At 42.7% G+C, this 21586-nt stretch overlaps 1 protein-coding gene across 1 annotated transcript in view; it reads left to right on the top strand.

Annotated features, from left to right (window-relative positions):
• The window catches only part of DDX10 (DEAD-box helicase 10), a 285778-nt gene that overhangs the window by 33583 nt on the left and 230609 nt on the right, over positions 1-21586 (top strand). Inside the window, exons 11-12 of the mRNA XM_054438369.2 lie at positions 11716-11814; positions 20866-20953. Coding sequence (XP_054294344.2) covers positions 11716-11814; positions 20866-20953 — 187 coding nt within the window. The remainder of the gene's footprint in view (positions 1-11715; positions 11815-20865; positions 20954-21586) is intronic.

Here is a 21586-nt window from a genome sequence, read left to right on the forward strand (position 1 = left end):
CTAGTATTCTCCCCTTGTTCTCTATGCTCCGTACTGGTCTTGCTGTTTCTTGTATGTGCCAGGTGTGCTTTTGCCCATAGGGCCTTTATACAGGTGCTGTCTCTTTTCTGCTGGGATGCATTTCCTCAAGTATCCACATGGCTGTCTTCCTCACCCTCCCCAACCACTCCTTTTAACCCTGCTTGACATTCCTTTTTCCAGAGTCCTTTATCACCTTCAAATATACTGGAGTATTTACTTAGTATATTTTTACATTGCTTTTCACCTTGATTGTAAGTTCCATAAAGGCAGCAATGTTTGTCTAGTATATTGATGTACCCTAAGTGCTTAGAACAGGACCTGACATGTAGTAGACATTTGAGATAGTGATTCAGACTCATGAATCAGATCTTACCTAATATGTTAATTATCCTAATATGTTAATTATTTATTGTTGTATAACAAATTGACCCATGGCTTGGTGGCTTAAAGCAATAACCATTTATTATCGCAATAACCATTTATCTTGTAGCTTCTGTGGGTCAGGTACCTAGTGTGGTTCATCTGGGTCCTCTGGCTCTCAGTCTATCACAAGGCTGTAATGAAGGTGTCAGATGGTACTTTAAGGTTCAACTAGGGTTGCATTCATTCTCAGATTTATTCACATGGTTGTTTCCCAATTCATTTCCTCCTTGGCTGTTGGTCAGAGGCATCTCTCAGTTCCTTTTCATGTGGTCTACTTCACAGGATAGCCACAACGTGGTAACTGACCTCATCAGAGAGGGCAAATGACAGCTGAGGGAGAGAAAGATGAAGCAGTAATGTCTTTCATGACCTAGACTTGGAAGTCACAGTCCATCTTTCCTGTAACATCCTGGGGTTGCATGTCAGTTCTGTTCCTTGTAGGGGGACTACACAAGGGTGTCAATACCAGGAGGTGCAGATTATTGGGAGTTGTTTTATACGCTGCCTACCACACCCAACATCAAATTTTACCACTGATTTCAAGGATAAAAGCAATCCTGAGGTAGAAGTGAAACAAGAAGAGGCGTGGGATCTCCACTATAGCTCCCTGGTTATTTTCTTGTCAAATTAGGGCATGCTCTGGCCCAGGTTAACATAGAAGACTCTAAATAACGTGTGGTTAGATGGACACTTGCATAGATGGACTATTTGTATACTCAGTTACAAAGCCCACCAGAGAAACATACTTTCAAATCCGTAAATTGTGAACAACCATGGTACATCCTATTAAAAGCCTCTCATAGGTGAGAACTCTCACCTAGCAAATACCATGTTTGTTTCCCTGGAGATCTGTCATTAATATGTTTTCTAGGAGATTTGACCATATCACTTTTATTGGGGTGGAGGGAGCGCAGGGCATCCTCTTCCCTACCTCCTACCCCTGTATCACACAAAGAATGAATGGACTATGGTTTAGCCTTTTGCTTCCCAAACTCAATAAATATTTGTATGAATAAACTCAGCCTATAGAACAACTCATGAAAGAGGTTCTTATATTAGGAAACCCTTTCTCAGAGACTTCGAGGTAGATTATGTCTACGATTTCTCAGTTTAGTAAGTACCAGGCCTGGGATTTATGCTTAGGTCTTTCTGACTCTAGAACTCATTCTTGCCAGTGTGCCCTGATCCAGCTGTTTACATCTAATGGATTACATCTAATAGAGCAGCCCTACAGCTCCCATGCAGGGCTTCTAGAATGCATGAGACCCAGTTACTGGGAGAAGAAAGGTAGGTGTCTTCAAATTTGTTGACATTTGTGGTCATGAAGACGAACTAAGAGTATATGCATTTTCTTTCTTTGGACTAGGAGAGATAGACATCCTGTAGTTGTTCCATCACTGCCTTTAGAAAGTCAGGAATCTTAGGTTTGAATTTGACTTTGTCACCTAATGACCGTGTACTCTTGGACAAGTCTTTAACTTCTCTAAGCCTCAGTTTCTTCTCTGGTAAAATGGGGTTAATTGTATCTAACTCTTATTTCCTGGAAGTATAATTTTAGGTAGTATCAGTACCACTTTGATTTGCAGTTTCTTTTTGTTCTTAATCTGTTACAATTTAGCCTTTTTTTTTTAAAAAAAAAAAAATTCTTTTCAGGGGACAAAGTTGATAGAATTTAATGATTTCTACCCTTTCTCTGTGAACCCCATAAATCCTTGTTCTTAATCAGTGCTAGAAGCTTTCCATGCAATATGTATTAGCCAGCTTGGTTTCTCTCTAATTACTTACAGTGAACTTCATTTGTCACTGTTGGGCCTTACATGGTATACCTGTTTGTTATTTGAGATCTTAAGGTGCAGATGACTTTCTTTTCTCCAGAATATTTCCAAACCTGTTCTTTTTTCCTTTTTTAAATCTAGTATAGAATCTTCAGACATTCCATAAGTCAGAGATACCCTTTTTCCTGGAATAAGCTCTCCTTTGTACCATGTTGTGCAGGAGGAACAGAACAGTTGGACTCAGATCCCTTATGGCTGTCTTTCTGCGCCTGCATAACAGACTGCACTGTTCTCCCCCAGTGACATGAAATCTTGGGGATGGTTGTCACAGGTAAGGCTGAGGTATAGGGAGAATAGAAGGAGATACAGGGCAGGAAAAAGAGAGGACTGTGCAATAGTAGAGCGTAACCAACAAATGTCTCCTTTTCTCCACTTCTTGATTATTGTATTGTGAACAGTGATGAGCATGTCAGTAGTCAAAGTTGTAGAGTTTTAGATCCTAAAGGGACATAAATCAGTCAATTGTATAATGTAGAAATAAGAAAATGTAGTAAATAGTGATTTATTTTATCTAAAGTTATGCAGCTAATAGTACAACAGGACTAGAACCCAGTTCTTTTGACTCTAAATCTGGTATTTTTTTCTTTCTTCTTCTGAGTGTCTGTGACTCTGTCGCCCAGAGTGGAGTGTAGTGGCGCGATCTTGGCTCACTGCAATCTCCGCCTCCCGGGTTCAAGTGATTGTCTTGTCTCAGCCTCCCGAGTAGCTGGAACTACAGGGTGCGCCACCATACCTGGCTAATTTTTGTACTTTTAGTAGAGACGGGGTTTTACCATGTTGGCCAGGCTGGTCTCAAACTCCTGACCTCAGGTGATCCACCCGCCTGGCATCCCAAAGTGCTGGGGTTATAGGCATGAACCACTGCGCCTGGCTAAGTTTGGAGTTTTATCTGCTGAAACAGCTTCTAGTGTTCACTCACCAAATATTTGTTGTGCATGTGTTAGGGACACATGACACATGTATACATGTCCTCAAATTTAATAATCAAGATAAGGAAATATACTGATATTGGTAGTACTAGGATGTATGTTAAATGAGGTAAGAGTGAAACAAAAGATATAGGTCTTAAAAACATAGTTTTTAAAAAAACTTATTTTTAATAACTTGTATTACAAAAATAATGCTTACTCACTATACAGATTCTAGACAATAATGACAAAACAATTAAAATCACCTAAAATCCACCACTTAGAAATGTTTTTTCGTGTACGTCTGTATATATTTTTTCTAGTTACAAAAATGGGATTGTTCTAAATAAACTTTTTGTAACCTGACTTGTAACATGGAGAACCCGGCTAAGAGAACTGAGGGTGGCTAGGCAGTTGTGAATAGCGTATCACAGACCATGGTAGGACAACAGTGGAAAGGATGACTGAGCAAAGTTTAAGGGACAGTTAAAGACCCAACTAGAATGGAGTTGATGGGTTGGAGAATCTGAATTTGAGTAGTTAAAGATTATTGGCTCATGGGTAGAAGGCAAATTATTGCTAGAATGGCAGGGCTTTTTTCCTGCCTCTGGCTCTAGTTTGTTTGAAGGTTATTTCAGTGGAAGAATTAACTTGTACACCCAAGCCAATGGACTGGATTCCTATTTTAACTAGAAATACTAGTGAGCTGCAGGATGTGGAGATAAGCTTCCTGATATCAGCTAGACAATCATGACCAGTCTGTTGAGTATTCTTGTTTCTGGAGGGAATTCTGGTATAACTGAAAAAGTGGTGGATTTAGAAGTTTAAAGTCTCTGATATTTAGTAACCAGCTGATTTTAGGCCAACCTCTTGGGGTCTCAGAAATACTATTTTGTATTGCTACTTCCTACTGATAGCTTGCTTTTAAGATCTGCAAGTTTATATATTAATACAAAAAAATGTTTTTCATAAATTTGGAAGAGCTGCATAAATTAAATATAGTATTGATACTGATGGCAAAAATGAAATTTTGTTTCAGATGCTTTTTATCGGGTGGCTAGACAGTCTCAAGATAATTTGTCATGGTGACTAGTTAATAATACTGTATTGTATTCTTGAAAAATGCTGAGAGTGGATGTTAAATGTTCTCACCACAAAAATGATAACTCTGTGAAGTAATACATATTTTAATTAGCTAGACTTAACTATTCCACAATGTGTATATACTTTAAGACATCATGTTGTACATGATAAATACAATTTATCAATTTGAAATAAATATGTTTTGAAAACAAATCTGTCTAAATATAGAGTTTTTAAAGTGTAGATCTTTTTTTGTGAGGCGGAGTCTCACTCTGTCTCCAGGCTGGAGTGCAGTGGCGCAATCTCTGCTCACTGCAACCTCTGCCTCCCAGGTGCAAACAATTCTGCCTTGGCCTCTCGAGTAGCTGGGACTACAGGCGCGTGCCACCACTCCCAGCTAATTTTTGTATTTTTAGTAGAGACGGGGTTTCACCATGTTGACCAGGATGGTCTCGATCTCTTGACCTCATGATCTACCTGCCTCGGCCTCCCGAAGTGCTGGGAATACAGGCCTGAGCCGCCGCGCTTGGCCTAAAGTGTAGATCTTTTGAAGAACATTTATTTCTTATATGTTTAGCCTTGGGCCTTGAATATTGCTTTTGAAATCTAAAAGCTCGCTCATGGGTAAATAGACTTTATTCTTGCAAGCATTTTTTAAAAAAGTGAAATGTTCTTATGCCTTCTTTTAAAAAGTGCTTTTATTCTAGAATAAAAGCTTACTGGGGAACTGTTGGTATTAGTGTGTGGGAGATAACTTGTGGTTTATGTTTTAGGGAAAAGATGTGTGTAATGTAAAATAGGTAAAATGGCCAGTGATCTTTTTAATGGGTGCTTGCCTTATGGATTTGACTTTGGGTATTTTCCATTTTCCATTGGGAGTCTTTTTCTTCTAAAATTCCACTGTTACTATTTGTCCTAACCTTGTGTAGCCTTCTATATATATTCTGTTAGCTGTGGCTTTAAAAGGTTTGATCATGGGCCCTTTGTGACTTTAGTCCTGACTCATCCTCCCAGGTGCTCCCTGGGAATGAGTAGATGAGATGGACAGAGGTGTGACTAGCCTTATTATTCCTTTCTAGGAGTCAGTTGGAACGTGAGAACATTGAGTGAATGCCTTTTTGGTCTCCTAGGTTCTCTTACTCTTTGCCACAGTTCTTGCCCTATGTAGATTTGTGGGCCTATTTATTTCATCTTGCCATCTATGAACTTGAATATAGAGTATTAAAAGGATTGACTGTTGCCTAGCCCTCAGCCCACTGTTCTCCTCCTTCCTAATGGTTCCAAACAGAATAAGCCTTTCTACTTCTGAAGGTAATTCGCTTAACCTCAAGAGTCTGGCTGCCTCAAGGGCATTTTGGAAGTGTACTGCTTAGGAGTCAGCATTAACTGATTCCTGTCCTCTTTGGACTGGTACTCTTTCCTTGGTGGAGTCTGAGAGCTTCAGAAGTTACGACATCTCTCCATTATCTTGTCTGCTCAGTGTGTCACCTCACTGCTTCATGTACTAGTACATGCTGCCTTCATACATGGTTTGGTCCCATACTGCTTAGGGGTCTGCTTTAAATTCATAATTTTGTTAGTGAATGAAGATGAAGAACTTTGAGTCATATTATTTAGTGTTAAAATACTATGAGGAAAGTATTTGGTACTAGTCTTTCAGCTCTAAAACAGATAATTGGTGAAAGTAGTAAATTGTATGTTCAGCCTCACTCTGTCCCCTGTCTGTTGACTAGAAAAAGCAAATAGGCGTGAAGAAGATGAAAGTATCCACTGGACTTTCAAATGGTGCCTTATCCCATGGAAAACTCGACTACCCCATCTAGATCCCTTCCCCTAATGTTGGACGAATTCCTAATTATTCTTTAGGTCTCAGTTTAGATGTTGGTTTCTCCAGGCCGTGCCACCTCTCAGTATGTCAAAGCCAGTTTTTCCTTCCAGCGTTTGTAGATGTTGGTTTCTTCAGGCAGTGCCACCTCTCAGTATGTCAAAGCCAGTTTTTCCTTCCAGCGTTTGATGACAAAATTCTACTTACATATTGGTGGTTTTCAATCTCTGCATACAGAGACATTCTGGGGCCTCTAAAAGCAGGCTCTAATGTACCTTTCTAGCAATCTTTCCTGCTGTTTGTGTACCCTGGCTTCAGTGGAATTTCTCTTTTTCTTATTCACTCTAATACATTTTCCTTGTATTTTCTGGCTTCCACTCCCTTGTTCATGCCATTCTCCTCCTTTGTAGTACCTTATTCTCTTCACCACTTTAGATGCTAATGACTTCTGACTGCATGGATGGTTTAGTCCAATACTGCCTAGGGGGACAGCTTTAAACTTGTATTTCTTTTCCATCTTCAAGGCCCACCTGAAATTTCATTTCATATTCTATGACATATTTTTGTTTTTCTCTGGCTAACCCCGAGTGGCCTCTTTTCCTTTCTGAGTTGGTGTTTATTGCCTATGGTTGTCCTTTAGCACCTACTTATTTACTGTTTTGTGACTGTTCTCTTGACTGTTTTGCTTGTGTGTTTGTTTTTTCTAGTTAACAGGAACATTAGATCACTGGAGACAGGGATTTTCATCTTCTGTTTCTTTATGTTCTTTACAGTTTATGCCCACCCACCACAAAGTTTCTCAGTAAAAAGTTTATTTGCTTCTCACATTTTATAGTATGAATCCTGGTGAGAGTGCTTTGAGATTTTTTTCTTCTTTTTATTTAAAAAATTTCTCCAAGTATCCAATTGTGTTCTCTGTTTTACTGCTTGTATGTAATGGCTGACATTAAGGTATTGGGAAAATCTGTGTGCAAGTAGCACAAGAAGCTTAGTAACTACAGGATGTCTTGTGGCCCATGTCAGTACAAATTTCTGAAGATGCAGCATGAAATAAGATTTTACTAGGTGAGGGAAGAGAAGTAACATGGATTGGAGGCAAGCGTTTTACTTGAACAGTTCTATTTCTTTCTTTTTTTTTTTTTTTTTTTGAGACAGAGTCTTGCTCTGTTGCCCAGGCTAGAGTGCATTGGTATGATCTCAGCTCACTGCAACCTCCATCTCTTAGGTTCAAGCAATTCTCCTACCTCAGCCTCCCTAGTAGCTGGGATTACAGGCACCCGCCACCACGCCCAGCTAATTTTTGCATTTTTAGTAGAGACGGGGTTTCACCACGTTGGCCACGCTGATCTCAAACTCCTGACCTCGGGTTATCCACCCGCCTCGGCCTCCCAAAGTGCTGGAATTACATGCATGAGCCACTGCACCCGGCCGAAGAGATCTATTTCTTTTTTTTTTTTTTTTTTTCCTGTTTATTCACTTTAGGTTTAATTATACAATACCAGAACATATCTGACAACCTGCTTTAGTCAAGTTCTATACATTTAAAATACTATAGGTGATGGATGGAGTTGGGAGTTATTATGAATAAATATATATCTTGACACCTTATTACTCATGCACAATTACTCTATGTTTATTTTCTTTTTTTTTTTTTTTTTTTTAAATTTATGAAGTATTTATTGATCGTTCTTGGGTGTTTCTCGGAGAGGGGTATATGGGAGGGTCATAGGATAATAGTGGAGAGAAGGTCAGGAGATAAACACATGAACAAAGGTCTCTGGTTTTCCTAGGCAGAGGACCCTGCGGCCTTCTGCAGTGTTTGTGCCCCTGGGTACTTGAGATTAGGGAGTGGTGATGACTCTTAAAGGGCATGCTGCCTTCAAGCATCTGTTTAACAAAGCACATCTTGCACCGCCCTTAATCCATTTAACCCTAAGTTGACACAGCATATGTTTCAGAGAGCATGGGGCTGGGGGAAAGGCCATAGATCAACAGCACCCCAAGGCAGAAGAATTTCTCCTAGTCAGAACAAAATGGAGTCTCCTATGCCCACCCCATTCTACACAGACACAGCAACAATCTGATCTCTCCTTCCTTTCCCCACACTTCCTCCCCTTCTCTTCAACAAAACCGCCATCGTCCTCATGGCCCGCTCCCGATGGTCGCTGTCTCTTTGGAGCTGTTGGGTACACCTCCCAGACAGGGCAGCCAGGCAGAGGCGCTCCTCACGTCCCAGACAGGGCGGCCGGGCAGAGGCGCTCCTCGCTTCCCAGACGGGGCCGCCCGGGCAGAGGCGCTCCTCTCCTCCCAGACGGGGCGGCCGGGCAGAGGCTCTCCTCACATCCCAGACGATGGGCAGCCGGGTAGAGGCGCTCCTCACATCCCAGACGGGGCGGCCGGGCAGAGGCGCTCCTCACTTCCCCGACGGGGCCGCCCGGGCAGAGGCGCTCCTCGCTTCCCAGAAGGGGCCGCCCGGGCAGAGGCGCTCCTCGCTTCCCAGACGGGGCTGCCCGGGCAGAGGTGCTCCTCACTTCCCAGACGGGGCCGCCCGGGCAGAGGCGCTCCTCACTTCCTCCCAGACCGGGTGGCAGCCGGGCAGAGGTGCTCCTCACCTCCCAGACGGGGCGGCCGGGCAGAGGCGCTCCTCACCTCCCAGAGGGGGCGGCCGGGCAGAGGCGCTCCTCACTTCCCAGACGGTGTGGCGGCTGGGCAGAGGCGCTCCTCCCTTCCCAGATGGGGCAGCCAGGCAGAGGCGCTCCCCACTTCCTCCCAGACGGGGTGGCGGCCAGGCAGAGGCGCTCCTCACTTCCCAGAGGGGGCGGCCGGGCAGAGGTGCTCCTCACTTCCTCCCAGACGGGGTGGCAGCCGGGCAGAGGCACTCCTCACCTCCCAGACGGGGCAGCCGGGCAGAGGTGTTCCTCATCTCCCAGACGGGGCGGCCGGGCAGAGGTGCTCCTCATCTCCCAGACGGGGCGGCCGGGCAGAGGTGCTCCTCATCTCCCAGACGGGGCAGCCGGGCAGAGGTGCTCCACACTTCCTCCCAGACGGGGTGACGGCCGGGCAGAGGCACTCCTCACCTCCCAGACGGGGCGGCCGGGCAGAGGCGCTCCTCACCTCCCAGACAGAGTGGTAAGGCAGAGGCGCTCCTCACTTCCCATATGGGGTGGCGGCCGGGCAGAGGCGCTCCTCACTTCCCAGATGGGGCAGCCGGGCAGAGGCGCTCCTCACTTCCTCCCAGACGGGGTGGCGGCCAGGCAGAGGCGCTCCTCACTTCCCAGACGGGGCGGCCGGGCAGAGGTGCTCCTCACTTCCTCCCAGACGGGGTGGCGGCCGGGCAGAGGTGCTCCTCACCTCCCAGACGGGGCGGCCAGGCAGAGGCGCTCCTCCCTTCCCAGACGGAGTGGCCAGGCAGAGGCGCTCCTCACCTCCCAGAGTGGGCGGCCGGGCAGAGGCGCTCCTCACTTCCCAGAGTGGGCGGCCGGGCAGAGGCGCTCCTCACTTCCCAGAGTGGGCGGCCGGGCAGAGGCGCTCCTCACTTCCTCCCAGACGGGGTGGCGGCCAGGCAGAGGCGCTCCTCACCTCCCAGACGGGGCGGCCGGGCAGAGGCACTCCTCACCTCCCAGAGTGGGCGGCCGGGCAGAGGCGCTCCTCACTTCCCATAGGGGGTGGCAGCCGGGCAGAGGCGCTCCTCACTTCCCAGATGGGGCAGCTGGGCAGAGATGCTCCTCACTTCCTCCCAGATGGGGTGGCGGCCAGGCAGAGGCGCTCCTCACCTCCCTGACGGGGCGGCCGGGCAGAGGCACTCCTCACCTCCCAGAGTGGGCGGCCGGGCAGAGGCGCTCCTCACTTCCCAGAGTGGGCGGCCGGGCAGAGGCGCTCATCACTTCCCATAGGGGGTGGCAGCCGGGCAGAGGCGCTCCTCACTTCCCAGATGGGGCAGCTGGGCAGAGGTGCTCCTCACTTCCTCCCAGACGGGGTGGTGGCCAGGCAGAGGCGCTCCTCACCTCCCAGGCGGGGCGGCCGGGCAGAGGCGCTCCTCACCTCCCAGGCGGGGCGGCCGGGCAGAGGCGCTCCTCACCTCCCAGAAGGGGTGGCTGGGCAGAGGCGCTCCTCACTTCCCACATGGGGTGGCAGCCGGGCAGAGGCGCTCCTCACTTCCCAGACGGGGTGGCGGCCAGGCAGAGGCGCTCCTCACTTCCCAGATGGGGCAACCGGGCAGAGGCGCTCCTCACTTCCTCCCAGACGGGGTGGAGGCCAGGCAGAGGCGCTCCTCACTTCCCAGACGGGGCGGCCGGGCAGAGGCGCTCCTCACTTCCCAGATAGGGCGGCCGGGCAGAGGGGTTCCTCACATCCCAGACGGGGCGGCCGGGCAGAGGTGCTCCTCATCTCCCAGACGGGGCAGCCGGGCAGAGGCGCTCCTCACTTCCTCCCAGACGGGGTGGCGGCCGGGCAGAGGCGCTCCTCACCTCCCAGACGGGGCGGCCGGGCAGAGGTGCTCCTCATCTCCCAGACGGGGCAGCCGGGCAGAGGCGCTCCTCACTTCCTCCCAGACGGGGTGGCAGCCGGGCAGAGGCGCTCCTCACCTCCCAGACGATGGGCGGCCGGGCAGAGGCGCTCCTCACTTCCCAGATAGGGCGGCCGGGCAGAGGGGCTCCTCATATCCCAGACGATGGGCGGCCAGGCAGAGACGCTCCTCACTTCCTAGACGGGGTGGCGGCGGGGCAGAGGCTGTAATCTTAGCACTTTAAGAGGCCAAGGCAGGAGGCTGGTAGGTGGAGGTTGCAGCGAGCCGAGATCACACCACTGCACTCCAGCCTGAGCACCATTGAGCGTTGAGTTAGCGAGACTCCGTCTGCAATCCCAGCACCTCGGGAGGCTGAGGCGGGCAGATCACTAGAGGCCAGGAGCTGGAGACCAGCCCGGTCAACACGGCGAAACCCCGTCTCCACCAAAAATACAAAAACCATTCAGGCGTGGCGGCGCGCGCCTGCAATCCCAGGCACTCGGCAGGCCGAGGCAGGAGAATCACAGGAGCCCGAGGCAGGGAGGTTGCAGCGAGCCGAGATCACGGCAGTACAGTCCAGCTTCGATAACAGAGGGAGACCGAAAAAAGGGGAGAGGGAGGGGGAGGGGGAGGGGGAGGGGGAGGGGGAGAGGGAGAGCTATTTCTTATAACTAATGCTTCAGAACAATTTTACTTCCAAGGTGTAAGTAAAAACCCCAGGAAGAGGAATTGATTTTTTTTTTTAAAAGTATATATTGGGTGCTGTATTTATTCAAAGATTAACTTTATTATGATCCTCTAGTGGCTTGAGTGAGAAATTGTCTCCTTGTTATATGGGTAGAGAGCTATTTAAGAAAATCTCTTTAATTGATTTCTTTCTTAGAATTTAGATCATCTTCTGTGGAACAGCCTAAAAGTCACTAGGAATGATAACTAGTGATGAAAATGATATGAGGTGTTCAGAGCCCTAGTTTTCTGTTATCAGAGATTAAAAGCCAGTCTCTGACATTTAATGGTTAGATGAACTGGTTTCCATGTTTACCTATGCATCACTCTGTTAAAACGTAAAATGCAGATTGCATCGATGTGTTAAAGATTTTGTTTCTTTTTGTTTAGGTACAAAGAGGATGGTGAAGCTTTATTAATTTTGCTTCCCTCAGAAAAAGCTATGGTGCAGCAGCTTCTTCAGAAGAAAGTACCTGTGAAGGAAATCAAGTAAGAGCTACTTCTTGTCTTTATGTTTTTAGGAAAATGAGGGCATGAAATTGTTTGCTTAATTATGTGCACCTAATTCGCTCCTTCCCCTAATTTATTCAACTGCCTGGTTTGACTTTTATAAAAAGGCTCTTTTTAGAACAGTTTTAGGTTCACAGGAAAATTGAGAGGAAAATAGAGTTCTCATATACCCCATTCCCCAAACATGCACAGCCTCTGCCATTATCAATGTCCCCCACCAGAATACATCTGCTACAATTGATGAACCTATGTTGACGTTATTCACCAAAGTCCATAGTTTTTACGCTAGGGTTCATTCTTGGTGGTGTCCATTCTGTGTGCTTGCACAAATGTGTAATGATGCATATCTACCATTTTAATATCATATGGCAGTTTTCACTGCTCTAAAAATCCTGTGCTCTGCCTATTTATTCCCCTCCCCTCCCCCTGAACTTCTGACAACTACTGATCTTTTTACTGTCTCCATAGTTTTCTTTCCAGAATGTCATATATTATAGTTGGAATTATACGGTACCTAGCCTTTTCACATTGGCTTCTTTCACTTAGTAGTATGCATTTAAGTTTCCTCCATGTCTTTTCATGGCTTCATAGTACATTTCCTTTTAGTACTGAATAACATTTCATTGTCTGGATGCAACAGTTTTTGTTTACCTACTGAAGGAGATTTTTTTGTTAGTTTTGTTTTGACCTTGTTAATATAACCAGCTATAGCCTGGTTATAAAAAGGACAGATTTGTATTGATTTTATGCAGATAACCATATTGCCATAAAAGCTGGTAAGTTGTCTGAATTCTGAGGGGTCAGGGAGAATAAGGTGCTATATAAAGAATGTCATTTATAGGTTACTAAATAGAGGGTTAAAGATAGATCAAGAAGAGAAAAGATCTTCTCATTCCCTTAATAAAAATATGTAAAACCACATCAGTAATATTAAAACCAAAAAGCTACAATTAGATTCTTCTCAGCAGTTCCCTTAATCCTACTTAAGTCTTACAACTGGTGGATGTTGGATTCGTTCAGCTTTCAAAGGTCTGAAGGACATCTTAATTGCTTCCAAGTTTTGGCAGTTATTAGTAAAGCTGCTGTAAACATCCATGTGAAGGTTTTTGTGTAGACATAAGTTTTCAACTCCTTTGGATAAATATTACCAAGGAGCTTGATTGCTGGGCCAGAAGGTAAGAATATGTTTCGTTTTGTAAGAAGCTGCCAAACTGTCTTCCAAAGTGGCTACACCATTTTGAATTCTTGCTAGCAATTAATGAGCATTCCTGTTGCTCCACATTCTTGCCAGCATTTGTAGATATTCTTTATCAAGGTGAGGAAATTGTCCTCTATTCCTAGTTTACTGAGTTTAAAAAAAAAAAAAAAGGATCATGAGTGGATATTGAATTTTGTTTAAAAAAAAAAAATCTGATGAGATCATGCGATTTTTTTTTTTTTTTTTAGCCTGGTGATGTGATGGAGTACATTAAGGTCTTTTTTTTTTTTTTTTTGAATGTTAAACCAGCCTTGCATTCCTGGGATAAATCTCACTTGGTTATGATGTATAATTATTTTTATACCTTGTTGGATTCAATTTGCTAATATTTTGTTAGATTTATACCTAAATGTTTCATTTTTTTGGAGTGCTATTAATGTAAATGGTATTGTTTTTAGTTTCAAATTCCACTTATTTATTGCTGGTAAATTGGTGTTCATAGTATTCTTTTTTTTTTTTGGAGAAAGGGTCTTGCTCTGTCGTTCAGGCTAGAGTGCAGTCTTGCAATCTTGGCTCACTGCAACCTGTACCTCCTGGGTTCAGGCAATTCTCATGCCTCAGCCTCCCAAGAAGCTAGAGTTACAGGCATGTGCCACCATGCCTGGCTAAATTTTGTATTTTTAGTAGAGATGGGGTCTTGCCATGTTGGCCAGGCTGGTCTCGAACTCCTGGCCTCAAGCAATCTGCCTGCCTTGGCCTTCCAAATTTGTTCATAGTAGTCTTTTTATCCTTTTGATGTCTGTGGGATTTGTGGTGATGTTCTCTTTTTCATTTGTGATAAAAACAGGAAAGTGATTAACTTTTGTATATTAATCTTCAATCTTGTAGTCTTGCTATAATTGCTTATTAGTCTAGAAGTTTCTTTGTCCATTCTTTTCGATTTCCTGTATAGATGATCATGCATCTGTGAACAAAGCCAGTTTTATTTCTTTCCCAATCGGTATGCCTTTTATTTCCTTTTCTTGTCTTATTGCATTAATTAGGACTTCTAGAATGATGTTGGACAGCAATGGTGAGAGGGGACATCATTGCTTTTTTCCTGATCTTAGCAGGAGAGCTTCCACTTTCTCACCATGAAGTATGATATTAGCAGTAGGTTTTTTGTATTTGTTGAGGACTTTTGCATCTATCATTATGAGTGATATTGGTCTGTAGTTTTTTCTGCCCTGTGGTGGCCTCATAGAATGAGTTAGGAAGTATTCCCTCTGACTCTGTCTTCTGAAAGAGATTATAGGAAATTGGTATTTCTTTCTTAAATGTTTGGTAGAATTTATGGGCGAACCCATCTGGGCTTGGTGATTTCTGTTTTGGAAGGTTATGAATTATTGATTCAATTTCTTTAATAGATAGTAGCCTATTGAAAGTGTTTATTTCTTGTAAGAGTTTTGGCAGATTTTGTCATTCAAGGAATTGGTCCATTTCATCTGGGTTATCAAATATGTGGACATAGAGGTTGTTCATAATCTTTTTATCCTTTTTATGTCCATGGGATTTGTAATGATATTCCTTCTTTCATTTCTAATAATAACTTGTATCCTTTTGTTTTCTTAGTATGGTTATAGGCTTATGACTTTTTTAAGTTGTTTATTCTTTTCAAAGAACCAGCTCTTGGTTTAATTTTTCCCCCCTATTGATTTCCTGTTTTCAATTTCAGTAATTTCTACTCTAGTTCTTATTTCTTCTGCTTGCTTTTGATTTAATTTATCCCTTTTCTGTTTCCCAAGTTGGAACTGTAGATGATTGATTTTTAGGTACTTTCTTTCTAATACAGTCATATGTTGCTTAATGATGGGAATAAGTTTGAGCAATGGATCATTAATTTTAGGCTATATGGTATAGCCTTTGCATTTAGGCTACAAACCTTTACAGCATGAATACTGCACATGCTGTACACTGAATACTGTGGGCAGTTGAACACAATGGTAGGTATTTGTGTATCTAAGCATGTCTAAACATAGAAAAGGCACAGTAAAAATACAGTATAAAAGGTGAAAAGCATACCTGCATAGGGCACTTACCACAGTGCTTGCAGAACTGGAAGTTGCTCTGGGTGTCAGTGAGTGGTGCGTGAATGTGAAGAGTTAGCACATTACTGTATACAGCTGTAGACTTGGTAAACACTGTACACGTAGGCTACACTAAACTTTTTTTCTTCAGTAACTAACCTTAGCTTACTGTAACTTTTTTTATTTTATAAACTTTTAGCTTCTTGATTCTTTTGTAATTACACTTAGCTTAAAACCCACATTATACAGCTACACAAAAATATTTTCTTTATATCCTTACTCTATAAGCTTTTTTTGGTTAAAAATATTTGTTTTCCCTTAAAACTTTTTTTTTTTTTTTAAATGGAGCCTAGGCCTACACAGGGTCAGGATTATTAATATCACTGTCTTTCATTTTCACATTGTCCCACTAGAAGGCCTTCAGGGTCAGTAACACGCATGGAGCTGTCATCATTTATGATAACAATGCCTCCTTCTGCAATACTTCCTGAAGGACCTGCCTGAAGGTGTTTTTATAAGTAGAAGGAAAATACTGTAAGATAAAAAGTATAGTGAATAAATCAGTAATAGTTGTTTATCATTTTCAAGTATTATGTACCATACCTAACTGTAAGTGCCTAACTGGCAGTGCAGTGTGTTTGCCTACACCAGCATCACCATAAACACATGAGTAATGTATTGCCCTATAGTGTTGTGATGGCTGCGACATCACTAGGTGATAGAAATTTTTCAGCTTCACTAGCACACTGCAGCCTCAGTCTCCTAGGCCTAAGTGATCCTCCCAAGTAGCCTGCGTCACCATGCCTGGTTAATTTGTTTTATTGTTAGTAGAGACAAGGTCTCGCTATGTTGCTGAGGCAGGTCTTGAACTCCTGAGCTCAAGCAGTCCTCCTGCCTTGGCCTCCCAAAGTGCTAGAATTACAGGTGTGAGCCATTGCTCCTGGCCGTCATTACAGTCTTATGAGACCACTGTTGTATATGCAGTCCATCACTGACTGACACATTATTATGTGGCCCATGACTGTATATGCATTCAGTGCTATAAATTTCCCTCTAAGTACTGCTTTTGTTGCATTCCACAAAGTTTGCCAAGTTATTTTCATTTTTATTTAATTCAAGAGAAATTTTAAAGTATTTTGATTTTGTTTTGACTTGTGTTATTTAGAGGTGTGTTTAATCTCCATGTATTTTAGAATTTTCCAGTTACCTTTATGCTATTTCTATGTTATGTTATGACAGAGTTTTGATCTGTCACCCAGGCTGGAGTGCAGTGGCATGATCTCGGCTCACTACAACCTCCACCTCCTGGGTTCAAGCAATTCTCCTGCCTCAGCCTCCTGAGTAGCTGGGATTACAGACACGTGCCACCACACCCGGCTAATTTTTGTATTTTTAGTAGACATGGGGTTTCACCATGTTGGCCAGGCTGGTTTTGAACTCCGGACCCCAGGTGATCTGCCCTTCTCAGCCTCCCAAAGTACTGAGATTACAGGTGTGAGCCATCGTGCCTGGCCTCTGTTATTTCTAGTTTAGTTCCATTGTGGTCTGAAAGCAGATATTGTATGATTTTTATTATTTTAATTTCGTTAAGATGTGTTTTATGGCCCAGAATGTGTTTTATTTTGGTGAATGTTCCATGTGAGCTTGAGAAGATGTGTATTAGGTTGTTGGATAAAGTAGTCTCTAGATGTCTGTTGTGTCCAGTTGATTGATGGTATTGTTGAGTTCAACTGTGTTCTTACTGACTTTCTGCCTGCTGGATTTGTCTATTCCTGATAGAAGGGTGTTGAAGTCTCTAATTTTAACAGTGGATTCATCTTTCTGGTTGCAGCTCTATCAGTATTTGCCTCACATAGTTTGATGCTCTATTGTTAGGAGCCTATACATTAAGGATTGTTGCCTTTTTGGAGAATTGACTTCTTTATCATTATGTCATGCCATTTATCCCTGATAAGTTTATTGCTTGGAAGTCTGCTCTGTCTGACATTAGTATAGCTATTTTTGCTTTCTTTTGATTAGTGTTAGCATGATATATTTTTATCAAACCACTTTTATTAATTTATGTGTCTTTATATTGAAAGTTGGTTTATTGTAGACAGCATACAGTTGGGTCTTGTTTTTTGATCCACTCTGACAACATCTCTTTTAATTGATGCATTTAGGCTACTGATGTTGAAAGTGATTATTGATATAGTTGGATGAATATCTAATGTATTCGTTGCTGTTTTTTGTTAGTTGCCCCTGTTATTCTTACTTTTGTCTCCTCTCTTTCTGCCTCTTGTGGTTCTGAGCATTTTATGACTGTTTTCTCTCAGCATAGCAGTTTTTTTTTCTTTTTCAGTTTTTTTAGTGGTTGCTCTAATGTTTTTGCAATATACGTTTACAAGTAATCCAAGCCCATTTTAAAATAATGACATAATGCTACAGCACTTCACAGGTAGTGTGAGTACCTTCTAATGTAATTCTGATTTCTCCCTCTTGTCCCTTATATCATTGATGTCATTCATTTCACTTATGTAAAGCATACATAAGTGTATATACATAAGATATATACATAAACATACATAATTCAACACGCTGGGTCTATTAATTTGAAAAAACTTAGATTAAGAATAAGAAAAATTTTATTTTACCATCATTTATTCCTTTGATGTGCTCTTCCTTTGTTATGAAGATCTGAGTTTCTCACTTACGTTATTTTTTTTTCTCTCTAAAGAACTTTTAAACATATTTTGCAAGGCAATTCTACTGGCAATAAGTTTTGTCAATTTTTGTTTGTCTGAAAAAGTGTTTCTCTTTCACTTTTGAAGGATAATTTTGTGGGATACAGAGTTCCAGGCTGGTGGTTTTTCTCTCTTGACACTTTAAATATTTCATTTCACTCTCTCCTTGCTTGCATGGTGTCTGAGAAATCAGGTGTAATTCCTGTCTTTGTTCCTCTATAGGTGAGGTGCCCCCCATCCACTTCTTTCAGGATTAAAAAAATATTTAATTTTCCGTAGTTTGACAATGATATGCCTAGGTATAGTCTCAGTCTCTCTCTCTTTTTCTCTCTCTCCCTCTCACTTGGGCATTTATCCTGCTTGGAGCTTTCTGAGCTCTTGGATCTGTGGTTTGGTGTCTGACATTAGTTTGGGGGAAATTCTGAGTCATTACTGTTTGAAGCATTGCTTCTGTTTCTCTTCTCTTTCTGATATTCCCATCATGTGTATGTTCACTTTTTGTAGTTGTTCCATAGTCCTTGAAGTTCTATTGTGTTGTTTTCAGTCAGGTTTGGAAGTTTTCATCAAGTTCAGAGATTCTTTCCTCAGCTGTGTCCAATCTAGTAATAAACCCATCAAAGGTATTAGTAATTTCTGTTGCAGTTCTTTTCTCTCGCATTTCTTTTTGGTTCTTTCTTAGGATTTCCATCTTATTATGTTGCTCATCTGTGCATGCTGCCTGTTTTATCTATTAGAATCCCTAGCATATGAGTCACTGTTATTTTAAATTACAATTCTGGCCTAATACTTCCAACATCCCTGCCATATCTGGTTATGATGCTTGCTCTGTCTCTTCAAATTATGTTTTTTGCTTTTAGTGTGTCTTGTAATTTTTTTCATGATAGATATGATGTACCAGGTATTATAAAAAGAATTGCTATAAATAGGCCTTTAGTGATGTTAGTGCTGTGGTGGTAAGGTGTGAGAGGGTGGGGGCTGTGGGGAAAGCATTCTTAAGACCTATAGTAGGTCTCAGTCTTTTAGTGAGCCTATGCCTCCGGACTGTGAACTTTACAAATTCTTTTCAGTCTCTGCCTTCCCCTCACCCCAACTTAAGTGGGAAAGGATGGCTAGAGTTGGGCATTGCCCTCCCCTCAGGTCAGTTAGGCTCAGATAAAACCCTAGGAGGCTTGACTCTCATTAACAAGGCCCACCCTCAGGAGAAACTAGTTAAGAACAGAGTGCTCAGGCATATTTCAAAATGGTTCATTTTCCCCTTGTTTTGCTGAAAGCATGAGGGAATTTTTCTGATATTTACTGTGAGAACTTGGTTGAGCTCCTGGAGTAAAACTCATGAGTGTGGGGCTGCCGTATGAATGGGTCCTCCTGGAGTTTTTATTTCTCAGACTTGTCCACAGCGAGGCTCCAGCAGGTTTTATCAATTACAGTTGAGGGTCTCTCACCCAGGCACTGGCTCCCCCAGTTGTTCTGCTCATGACTCAGCTCAAGTAAGCTGTGATCCCTGTACTCACCTCTCTCTTTCCTGTGTTGGGGACTGTGGTTTGTCCTGTGTCGTCCATCTTTATCATGGATAAAAGAAGAGTTTTTGATTTTTTTTTTTTCCCAGTCTGTTCAGCTTTTTACTTATTGTTATAATGGAGTGATGACTTCCAAGCTTCATCCATAGGGAACTGGATATCAGAAGTCTGACTCTTTTTTTTGTTTTTTTTTTTTTAAAGTCTTAAAAAAAAAAGTCTTAGTGGAGAACATGAGATGGAGAACTTGTTAACTTCAGGAAGCACTGATGATTGAAAGAATTAAATCTCTTGGATGGAATTACTTTTGGGGTTGTCTATCCCTTTCAGAGAGTTGTGCTCTCCTGTCACTAAGGATGTGTACATTCAGCGTCACTGGGATCCGTCGGAATCTTACTTGTATTGGCGCTGTTGAAACACCCTGGCTTGATTTGCCTAAAAATAATTTGGAGGGTGGTTAGATTTGGGGAGGAGGGTTGAGGATGTAGAAGAGACAAAATTGGCTGTGACTTGGTAATTGTTGAGGCTGAGTGAAAGTCTCTACCTTTTCTTTTGTATATTTTGAAATTTTTTAATAATAAAAATAAGTAAAAACAATCTCACCTACCACCACCTATCACCATCCTGGCTTTGCAGAAACAATGTGGTTCAGCCTAAAATCAGAGAAACAATGAGGTCTCTTTTGTGAAGCCTAGACCTCTGTAAAATTTTTTTTTCTTTCCCCGTAGCTTATCTGGGCAGAGTTAGATATCATCTCTGTTATAGTATGCCTAATTTCTAAATGAGGAAATCACTGCAGTCTTTGGCTACTTGTTTATTACTTGAAATTGATCTTATGATATTTGACTGTGAAACAGAAACATTTATAAAAATGACATTAGGGCTAGGCATGGTGGCTCACACCTGTAACTCAGCACTTTGGGAATCCAAGGCAGAAGGATTGCTTGAGGCCAGGAGTTCCAGACCAGCCTGGGCAAAACAGTGAGACCCTGTCTCTGCAAAAGAAAAAGCAAACAACAGACTAGCCGGGCATGTTGGTGCAAGCCTGTAGTCCTAGCTCCTTGAGAAGCTGAGATGAGGGAGGGTCACTTGAGTCCAGGAGTTCAAGGTTACAGTGAGCTATGATTGCACCACTACACTCCAGCCTCACTGAGGGAGCAGGGTGAGACCTCTTAAAAAAAAATTAGATTTAATTTATTCCATTTCATATAGAATGGATCTCTCATGGGAGACTACTTTCTGTCTGTTGAGTTAAGTAGCCAATGCTAACTGTGGTGTTAATCCAAGTATTTCACTCAGCATGGGATGTTTGGAGAAAGTGTCTGAAGTGTCATTTCTTTCTCCTGTGTTATTCATAGCAGGTAAGAGTGTCAAACTTATGTCTAGTTTAATTTCTGTCTAATTTGATTCATAGATGAGAAATAGTTACACATTTAAAAATACTGAGGAAAATAGGAAAATGCTGCTTACTATTTTTAGTCTCCAAATTTGAGATATCTTATTTTAACCTTTATCTTTTTGTTACAAAGAATCAATCCAGAAAAACTTATAGATGTCCAGAAAAAATTGGAATCTATTTTAGCTCAAGATCAAGATTTAAAAGAAAGAGCTCAAAGGGTAAGTCATTTTTCAATTGGATACTTTCATCAACTGGAAAAACAGTAAAGTTTATCGTTTTCTGCTACTTCTAGCTTGCATGTTTATGCTTCAGATATTCAAGCAGTGTAATTTGCTGACAGATAAGTCTAGCTTATTTTTTTTTTTTTGAGATGGAGTCTCACTTTGTAGCCCTAGCTGGAGTGCAGTGGCACGATCTCAGCTCACTACAACCTCTGCCTCCCAGGCTCAAGTGATTCTTGTGCCTCAGCCTCCCGAGTAGCTGGGACTACAGGTGTGTGCCACTACCACACCTGGCTAATTTTTTTGTATTGTAGTAGAGACAGGGTTTGTCCATGTTGCCCAGAGTGGTCTCGAACTCCTGACTCAGGTGAATTTCCTCAGCCTCCCAAAATTCTGGGATTACAGGCGTGAGCCACTACGCCTGGCCAGTCTAGCTTATTCTTTAAAATTTTGAAAAATATTTTTTATATATATGGATTGGGAAAAATCATCTTAAGTTTTGTCAAAGACATATGGAAAATCCTCTCAAATGTGATTTTTTGGATGCACAGTGGCCTGATTTCTAATACTTGATAACATTATTAAGTTTTTATTTCTTTTGTAAAATTGCTATAACTCCTGATTGTACTT

The sequence above is a fragment of the Pongo pygmaeus genome, chromosome 9, assembly GCF_028885625.2.
Source record: "Pongo pygmaeus isolate AG05252 chromosome 9, NHGRI_mPonPyg2-v2.0_pri, whole genome shotgun sequence".
In the NCBI taxonomy this organism is placed as follows: domain Eukaryota; kingdom Metazoa; phylum Chordata; class Mammalia; order Primates; family Hominidae; genus Pongo; species Pongo pygmaeus.